The 10,367-nt window shown below is 41.3% G+C and overlaps 1 protein-coding gene across 1 annotated transcript in view; it reads right to left on the minus strand.

Annotated features, from left to right (window-relative positions):
- Positions 1 to 3,909: 3,909 nt before the first annotated feature.
- Positions 3,910 to 10,367, minus strand: part of FAM105A (family with sequence similarity 105 member A) — a 10,412-nt gene continuing 3,954 nt past the window's right edge. Inside the window, exons 5-8 of the mRNA XM_006769479.2 lie at positions 10,259 to 10,359; positions 7,864 to 7,992; positions 6,356 to 6,625; positions 3,910 to 5,576 (exon numbers count right to left, since the gene is read on the minus strand). Of these exons, the coding sequence (XP_006769542.1) occupies positions 5,403 to 5,576; positions 6,356 to 6,625; positions 7,864 to 7,992; positions 10,259 to 10,359 (674 nt within the window). The 3' untranslated portion in view covers positions 3,910 to 5,402. The remainder of the gene's footprint in view (positions 5,577 to 6,355; positions 6,626 to 7,863; positions 7,993 to 10,258; positions 10,360 to 10,367) is intronic.

Raw genomic sequence — 10,367 nt, forward strand, 5'->3', positions numbered from 1 at the left:
GGCCTGCCCTCTGCCACCCAGGAGCAGGCCTAAGCCAGCAGGGCGTTATCTCCCGAGGGGTCCCAGACTGTGAGAGGGCATAGGCCGGGCTGAGGGACCTCCCCTCCCCCCCGAATGCACAAATTTTTGTGCCTCTAGTGTAATTATATATGTGTTTTCCAATGGTCTTAGGCAACCCCTGTGAAAGGGTCATTCGACCCCCAAAGGGGTCACGACCCACAGGTTGAGAACCGCTGAATTATAGCTAAAGGTAGCTTCTGATAAGAGAGATGTGTTTATCTTTCCTCTTTATCTACAATGATGTGAATATTTTATATCAAACATCAATTTCAATGTGCATCCTTTTTTAAGGGAGTCATAAATGTGTTTACTTAGAATTACATAGTAAAAGTTCCAGAACATTCAAGCAGCCTTTCAGGTCTCCACCCCAGTTGATACTGTGCACCAGCTGCTTCTCTTCACCCATCCTTGGGCCCTTCCTATGAAGTTCAGTCCCACAGTTAAGCTGGCCCCAAGGAAGTCTGTATACAGTGGACAAAAGCCGAGACTTGACGGGTACTGGACATAGTTCCCAAGTTGCTTCTCTGATTTTGTCTTTGGGGATGGCAGTGATAATAAGAAACAGGGCCAGAAAAGTCTCAGACTTCTGTGCTTGTCCTTATAAATGTGTTGGTGTATAATAAGCGCAATGGAGCAAAGTTACACACTGTCCATGAAACATTCTGATGTTACTGAGTTGACCCTCATGCTGCCTTTTCAAACTTGAGGGTGGGCAAAACAAAACTGTAAATTGCTCTGCAGAAAGTTTCAACTACTGTCCTCTATCTGGTTCCATCTAGATGTTCTGTCTGAGGTTTTATACGTTAGGAACAAGTAAATATTCTTTGTTTACAAATAGGCCATTCCATTGGGAAAATATTTCTGTACCTCAGGAATGCTTCTTACAACACAGTCCTGATTTAAATACACTACTTGTTCAACCCATATAGGCGGAAAATACTCAAAGCAAGCTTTTTTAAAATTTTATGTTACAAAGTTCTCTTGACTAAACTTTCCAAGAATTATCACAAATAAGTGACGTTGGTGGCATGAAAATGACTTAAACAGCAATCTAAGGCCTGATGACATTGACTATAAAGACCAACAGAGCAATTATATACAGAGACTTGTTTTTTTAAACAGAGGATGGTATTTTTCCAGAGACACCAGCTAGGAATGTAACTTGAACCCCCCCGCCCCACTCGTCCACACGGCTGGGGCCGCACTCGTCAGAGCTCTTGCTTCCTCACTCGTACTCTGTGATCATCACATGAAGACACATGGTGTAACTTCTGGCTGTGCTCCTGAGCACTTTGGTCCAGGGGTTGCTGAATATGTGAGTGAGTGGTTTTTCCATTATTTATAAACCATGTTGACATTAATATCAATCCACACAAGCTTTCATTTTCTTGGACTACAGGAGTTCATCAGGAATGAAGCCAACATGAATTTAGGGACGACCCAACTATTTTGAACAAATAACATAGAAGTGACTGTACAATTTGGACCCACTTATTCTGTGTCTGACTATAATAACATTTAAAGAAAACTGTTTGGCTATAGATAAAATATACTTAAAAATAGTCAATAATATGATATTGCAACAGTATTCAACTTGTTACAAGTAACCCAATAGACTTAAACTTTTAGATCCACAAAAAGGTTTTATTTTAAAATTTTACACAGCAACAAGTCTTTTTTTTTTTAACGAGTCTTAAGCAGTATAAAACTTATACTTGTAAAAAGAATGACACAGCTTTAGGAACTTGCTATTTAAAAGAAAACTAAGATGAATGAATTAATCATCCCTTTACTCAAATTTGTATAGGTTTTCACATATCAGGTTAGTTATCAACCTAAAAAGTTACCTTCTTTAATATAGAATTCACAACATTTTCAGAGTACTCAGAAGCTAGTTTCTTCCCCAAGACCAACCAGCTTAGACAAAATTAAATTGGTCTTTCTCTGATCTCACTACAATATGAGAAAATCATCTGATATATAACAATAACAAATATTTCCATCCAAAATTCATTTGCAGGAAGGTCCTTGGAAAGAACGCATGAATGCCCCCTGGTCCGAGCTGTTCCTGCACTAGCCTGGTCTTGGGCTCTCCACGCACTAGAGAAGGTCCTGGGCTTTTCCCTGGCTCCCCCATGGGTGGACATGCTTTCAGTCAAGACTGAAGATCCACATCCAAGAAACTCCAGATACTGGGATGGCCCTGAACTAACACAGTTTCTTGGGAAAAGCTTTCAAATGACAGTATTTCTAGGATGAAACCAGAAGCCACCTGTGAGTATTTCTTTACTTTGAAGATGAAGTAAAACATGATTAGCCTCATCTATTTGATCACCTAGACCTCCCTTACATTGGACATCTGCACTGAAAGAAATACTCAGAATTAGAAGGGTGGGATATAAAAATAATGTGAAGAGTTAAAAATTTTTAAAAAGTTCAGCTCTGCCGTGGCCACACTGTACTCTCAATGCACCAAAGGCTCACGGGTTCAATTCACGGGTTGGGATGCATGAGGGAGGCAACCAATCAATGTGTCTCTCTCACATCGATGTCTCTCTCTCTCTTTCCTCTCACCCCCTTCTACTCTCTCTAAAAAAATCAATTCCCTCCCCCTCCCCTTCCTCTCTAAAATAAAATTTTTTAAAGAAAAAACAACAACAAAACAACAGGTACCAGGTAGGAGAATTAAACTTGCCTCCTATCAAAAAAGTCAGTCTTGAAGATGACAAAAGTTCTGAGGATGGGTGGTGATGATGGTTGCATGACAACGAGGAGGTACTTAATGCCACTGAACTGTATATTTAAAAATGGTTAAAATGGTGAATTGTATGTACTAATGGTAAATTGTACTAATATTCACACAACCCCTCAGTATGGACACACATGCCCAACACTTGAGAGAAACACCTAAAATCAGAAAAGACAATGGCATATGTTTTCATTTTTGCTATAATTCATCATTTAAAACAAATAATGTTAAAAAGACACTAAAGGTTGGCATCACACAGGCAATTCACCTCCAATTAATTGCTGGCATTTAAAAGTGGTGCTAATTTATATGCAGTTCCTTCTAATTAGTTTGTTATATTCAATATACAACTGAATTAAAAATAAAAGCATAAAATACCTCCTCCCTTAAAATCCTCTGTGTTGATGCCGTCCCCCAAATAGCAACTATTTAAAGGTCTCCTTTACTTTTTCCTTTCATTGTACTGAAATGTCCTGTTTTCACAATTTGGTCTTGCCCCTCTCTTTAAAGAATTCTTGCCCCACTCTGCCCTGTGCCCCAGCGCACAGTGAAGGATAGACATAGTGGGCCGCCATGTCACAGAGCCACAGGCTGCCAATCCCCGTGAAAGGGTTTTCTCTTTCAGTCCTGGATGGATGAGGAAATAATGACACTGGATAAGGGGATGCAAGGCGAGTGGCCATATACAGATGCCAGGTAGGTGCCACTGGAGCCAGAAGTCAGAAGCAGCAATCCTAGGAGTGTCAGTCACAGCCCACGCAGGCTCTCGTCCGCTCTGCTTGTCAACACAGAGGGTAGAGTTCATTTTTCCAGGTCCCTGTAATGCATCAGGGGGCAACCTCCCACAGTGTCAGTAACATGACAGGGCTTGTGCAAAAGCACAGACACTTCCAGGCGGGAAAGGACTGTAGAGATCAACCAAGAGGGCCCGTTTTGTCTGCGTGGCTCTCAAAGTAATGCAAAGTGGTCTGAGCTATTTACTCTCCAACCAGAAAACAAAATGACAGCAGGCAGAACACAGCGTATGATTAGACACCTGGCTTATGTAGGACACACCAGTGATGATTCAAGAGTCAATGTTATTTTCATACACCACAGCATTTACCATACCTCTTTTTTTATTTATAGTAGAAACAATATGAAAATGCAAAGAAAACGTCAGCCTCAAACACATCAAGGAGGCCAGTATATCGTTAGCCAAGATTTGAAGTATTTTGTATTTATTGAAATTCACGACAGACTAGCATAGTACCGCCAAAATAAAAATTACCAAAATAAACTAGAAAAGTATTTCCAAAATTAGTTAGCCCGAGAACTGTCTATTGTTGCTATAACACATTTCCGGAAATAGCTACCGAAACGGCACAAATGTATTATCTTACAGTTCTGGAGGTCAGAGGTCTGGCCCAGGTGTCACTGGGCTAAACTCACGGCTCTGCCAGGGCCGTGTTCCCTCCTGGACGCTCCAGGAGAGGCCACTCCCTTGCCTTTTCCAGCTCCTGGAGGCTGCATGCATCCCTCGGCTTGTGGCTCCTCCCCCATCGTCAACACCAGCATGTCGCATCTCTCCCTACTGTCCTTCGGATTTCTCACTTCCCTCTGACTCTGACACTCCTCCAATCCCCTCTTGCACTTGTCAGGACTCTTGAGATTATATTGGATTCCCCTGGAGAACCCAGACTAATCTCCCTCTAACCAGGTCAGCAGACTAGTACCTTCATTCCACCTGCAACTTCACTCTCCTCTGCGTTTAACCCAACATATTCACAGGTTCTGGGATTAGGATTTAACATCTTTCTAGGAAAGCAGAGAAAGGGGGGCATGATTCTATCTACCACACATTCAATACATGTCAATACACCACAGTTTAATATTTTCCTGACAGCTTAATAACTGTCATTCAGTTCCTTAATCTACAGAATTTATCATTTTTATCTAAAATAAAACATATTAAACTGGCCAGATGCAACAATAAAAAATGCAAAAAGATATAAAACGAATTGTACAACATTACAAAGTAGTGGTCATTTCTGTGTATATGTATAGATATAAAACTATACATGTATACATATGGGTATGTGTGTGTATACCCATAATTTTACAGTTAATCAAGTGGTTCTAGAAAATCAATATACCATAGATTCCTGGGAAGCTAATGCTTATAAAATAAGGCCATGTTTATGAGGATCCAAAATCAACCAAAGACAAGATTCTTAATGAAGTACGTAAAAGTCAGAAACAAATTCATTCTTTCTAGGTTAGTAGGAAAACCTACTCATTTTCTTTGCTCCCGTTGTTGGTCTTGTCCAAATGAAACGTTCTGGTGCTTGTCTAGGCCCAACATCTGTGAAGTGACCACAGCCCTCATGAATGAGGTTAAACCACGACTCACAATGTATTAGTGCAGCTGCTTTGGAGGAAATCACTGAGAAACAGAGAAAAGCCACCTGTGCGCTGCTGCATCCCATGTACCTGTAACTCCAGAGAAGGGCCTCATTCCTTCGGTGGCTGCAACACTAGTTTCTGTTTTCCAGGAACACTTTACTGGCAGGTGTGACCACTGTCATTGGCGGGCGCCTGGTCCCCGCCAGACTTAAAAGACAGGTACGTGGTAGTGACGGTCATTCTCGGTCAGCAGGGAGATCTGCGGCCACTCCCTGAGTGGCTCCTCTGGGTAGCAGACTTCAAAGTCCCTGGAGTTAAACTTGAACAGTCTGAACACTTTTATCTTGACCTCAAGGGCATATCCAAGTATAAACATATCAATCTGGGGAAGAGACGAAAGAGAGGTCACAGATACACATTTCCAGATTCCTGCCCTCCCACCAGCGCGGGAGCACGCTCTTCAGCAGCTTGTGACATGGCGTGCTTGTTGACAGACCCACGCACGAACCACTGCGTGGGCACGGGGTTAGGGGCAAATGCAGGGGACAAGCGGAGGAGCATCTCTCTAGACTAGCATGAAGAAATCACAGGGAGAGCTGTTTGGGGAAAATCTAATAAAAAATAAAGGAATGCTCATAATAAAAATTACACTGTTTTCCCACCAGTGTTATATCATTTTAAATCAATTTGTGTAAAAAGTGCAGATGATTTTGTGCACCTTCTGGGAAAGCAAAGCAAAACAATACAAAACAAAAATTCCTTTTCTATGGGGACATAAAAGCATTTTTTGGATTTAGAAAAAAATTCCATAATTTCTATTTATCTGCAGTAAGTAATCAATGCTTTCCCAAACCTTATCCCATTTTCCGACTGGAATTTCTCCTGGTTCACCTCCGTTGTGGGAGAACCTGTTATCAACTGAGAGGCAGCACGCAAGCTCAGAGAGGCTCCCCGGCACCCGGCTGGAAGGGCACACGGCAACCAGCTCGGAGCAGGGAGGCTCGTTACTCTTCTTTTCCGCCCTTCGGGGGCAATAATGCCAACTGACCACTCTGCGCAGCTGGTCTTATCTCTGCTGAAAGCAAACACCAACGCCTACGTCTTCAAGTATTGCCACTATCCTCCCTGATCAAACACACACAGTTCTTCTGCCCCACGTACCTGCTCTAGTCCACAGGTGTCGCCGACAGAATTTAGGTGATTCATCATGAAGCTCAAAGGATCGGATGATGTTTCCCGGGAAAACAGGAGTCTAAAAAGACTGGGAATGACCTTTTTCATCTTCATTTGTTCATAAACTTCAGTGACCTGATACAGCATGATGAACTTTAAAGCTTCATACAGTTTATATTCCAGAATGGCATCAGAGAAAAGGATGTTGCACATGCTTCCTCTCTTGTGATAATCTCTAATTCCACTGAATTCAGTCCACTAAAAACACAGCCGCAAAAGTGAAACTTAGAAGGGTAAGGCTGAACGTACACAACACTGCATAACCTTTTTTTATTATTATCCTCACCCTAGGATATTTTTCCATTGATTTTTTTTAGAGAGAGTGGGGCGGGCGGGGAGAGAAACATCAATGTAAGAGAGACACATGCATTGGTTAGGTCGAGCCTGCAACCGAGGTATATGCCCTTGACCAAGAATTGAACCTGCGACCCTTCAGTCCTTCAGCTGACGCCCTAACCACCAAATAAACCATCCAGGCAAAACACCGCATAACTTGTAAAGTTCTTATAAAATAAAACTAATAGAGGGGAGTGGAACTTTAAATTTTCATTTTATATCTTTTGATATGGATTTTTTTAAAACCATAAGCACTTATTAGTTTTACAATAACAAACTAGTTTCAATGAAATAGTTTTTCACAAAAGCACCACCCAGTAGGTAAAATACTAAGCAAGTCAGTTTCCTAAAACTGCTTACGATGGCTGGGTTAGGCAAAGGCTATGCCAGCGGCCAACAGTGATTCACCAACAGTGCTTTAAACCCACCGCTGCCAGGCACAGTTGAAGTCACTCTACGTGTGTTGTCTCATTGAATCCTCACCAGAACCGTACACAGTAGATACTATTTACAGTTCACTTTTACAGATAAGAACACTGTGACCCAGAAAGGTTATGGTGTTTCCCAAGGAGGACTCATTCCAAAAACCCCAAATCTGTTTTTATTAACCAGTTAACTGCCAAGATATTTTGAATTTAATTAAAGAAGGTCTGCCACTTGCATCCATAGACACTTATGGCATACAAATGGTTAAAAGGCAGGAAAAATTCCGACTCAAATTATAACATCTTTGCCCTTGCCCGGTAATTAATAGGGCACATTCCAGAAGGGTCTTTCTGAGCGTCCTGTCTGGAGCTTCACCTTATATTTCTGGGGACACAAAGGCCCATGACCGTTCAGGTTCCTGGCCAGCCCACAAAGGGCTCCTTAGCCTGTAACGGGCCTAACTATCATGTAGAACAGCAACACTGCTCTCTCTCGTTTGTCACTTGAAAGAGAATGAAGATCAAGAAGAAGCCCTCAGTCACCTGAAGCAGCTTGCTGCCTGCATCTCTCACTTAGCTGACAGAAAGTGATATGCCCGACATCAGAGAAAAGCGGCCCCATTTGGGGCAGATGCTTTCATTCCTAGCCTTTTACCCCAGTCGCCAGACACTCACCTGTGTTTTCAATAATTCCACACATTTACGCAATTTCCCAAACACATTCGAACCTGTATAGTTCTCAGGACCAAAGCTGTATTGCTGGATCCAATTACAACCTTGTGAGAAGAGCAGTTTTTCAGGAAGCTTGAAAATAAAAAAGATGCCAAAAGCGATTAGTATCTCCATGTTTATTATACACAGTTTGGAATATCTCACAGCACATAATCTCATTTAGCAATCTTCATCTAGAAAGGCTATGACTGCAGTTAAGGAGAACTATATAGTCATTTTCTTTTAGATTTGTGGATTCTGTGATATGGATCATATTCTTAATTCACAATTTCACAACTGATGAAAATTTAAATATAAGATTATGCCGACAATAAAAAGTAAATAAATAGGAATGTATCTATGATCATACAAGTTAAAACAACAACAAAAAACAAACAAAAAAATTAAATCTACAGAAACGAACTTTTTGAATAAAACATTTCCAAAACTACCTAGATATATCCCTTTAGAACTTATATTTAACCAATGTTAGAGCAACATAGTATATTTGGGAAGATGTGGATTTTAGAATGATGCACGTTGGTGTTCAAACCCAGCCCTGCCACTCGCCATAATCTGCTGGGAGGTGACTCAACCAGCAGATTATTTAACTGCTCAGCCTCATCCTCCACTGTAAATCAAGGACAATTTTACAGGATTCTTGTTGGGATTAAGTAAGATTATGGGACACGTAGGAATCTGATCCACCGTGCGTATCCCATGCATCTCCCACCCGCTCAGCTTGTGCAGCAAGGCTAGGACACCACATGCACCTGTCGAGTATTTGCTAGATAAAATGAAACTAATAAAAACAATTCAAAATTAAAAACGTTAAGGAACTAGAACATGTGTAGCTATAATGTAAGTATACATGTTATATTTCTTTGCTCCTCCAACTTAAATGTATATCCTAGATTAAGCATACTGCATTCAAAATAAAAATTCAGGTTATCACCAAGAAGGCACTATCTTCCGCTGTTAAGAAAATGAATAAAAGGGCACAGTCTGGGAGAAAATATCTGCAAATCACATATATGATAAAGCACTTGCATTCCGAATATATAAAGAATTCTCAAAACTCGTTCAATTAAAAAATGACAATAATAAATGGGCAAAAGACTTGAACATTTTTCCAAGAAGATAATATGATGGCAAATGAGCACAGGAAAAGACGCTCGACCTCATAACTCATCAGGGAAATGCAAACTAAAAGCAGAATGACACTAGCACATACCGATTATATGCTAGTGTCAGTGAAACGAGTTGAAACACAAATGAAATAAACAAAAACCCTGACACTACCAAGTGCTGGTGAGAACGTGGAGCAACTGGCACCCTGACACATTCGTGATGGGAGTGCATCATGGCAGCACCACTTGGAAAAGATGGGTGGGCAGGTTCTTATAAAGTAAGCACACCCCTGACATAAGACCCAACAATGCCCCCCAAAAGGAATGAAAACTTATGTTCATAAAGCTTCTATGGGAATATTTATACCATCTTTGTTCACAGTATTAAACACTGGAAACAATCCAGATGTCTTTCAGCTGGTGAATGGATAAACAAACTGTCACATTCATGTCAAGGAACATCACTCAACAATAAAAAGGAACCAACAGCATATTCGTGGAACCATCTGGGTGAACTGCACATGCATTATGCGAAGTAAAAGACCTTGATTCAAAAGGCCACCCACTGGATGATTCCATTTATATGACATTCTGGAAAAGGCAAAACCACAGCGACAGAAGACAAATCAGTGGTTGCCAGGGGTTGGGAGTGAGAGGACTGGCTATGAAGGGAAACGAGGGAACGTCTGGGGTAGTAGTTACACACTGTATGTAACTCGTCAAAAGTTAACTATAGTAAAAAAGTAAATTTTAGTAGCCCACGTTACTTATAAAGGACAGCTGCTTCTCTCGATGGCAGTTAAAAACAAAACTGAGTATAATTACCTTTCTGAGATGGTCTATTACAGTGGTCGGCAAACTCATTAGTCAACAGAGCCAAATATCAACAGTACAGCGATCGAAATTTCTTTTGAGAGCCAAATTTTTTAAACTTAAACTATATAGGTAGGTACATTGTTATTAACTTAATTAGGGTACTCCTAAGGCTTAGGAAGAGCCATACTCAAGGGACCAAAGAGCCGCATGTGGCTCGCAAGCCGCAGTTTGCCGACCACTGGTCTATTAGCGAACGGACATGAGAGACAGAGGACCTGGTTAAAGGATCTCCCAGAGTTCCTTCGATCTCAGGCCACCCTGCACACCTGGCCGCCGCCCACAGGAGGCCCGGAGTGGCTGTGGTACAGTCACCGTCAAGGTGAGTCTCACATGTTTCCCATGTGAGGACATACCTTAACAATGTCTTTTTCTTTCATCCAGGATGGAAAAGAAAGGCCCTGGCTGAATATCTGAAATAACACCGATCTCAGTGCGTCGTAGTTATCTCTCTTTACTTGTCGA

This window comes from Myotis davidii, unplaced genomic scaffold (assembly GCF_000327345.1).
Source record: "Myotis davidii unplaced genomic scaffold, ASM32734v1 scaffold143, whole genome shotgun sequence".
NCBI lineage: Eukaryota > Metazoa > Chordata > Mammalia > Chiroptera > Vespertilionidae > Myotis > Myotis davidii.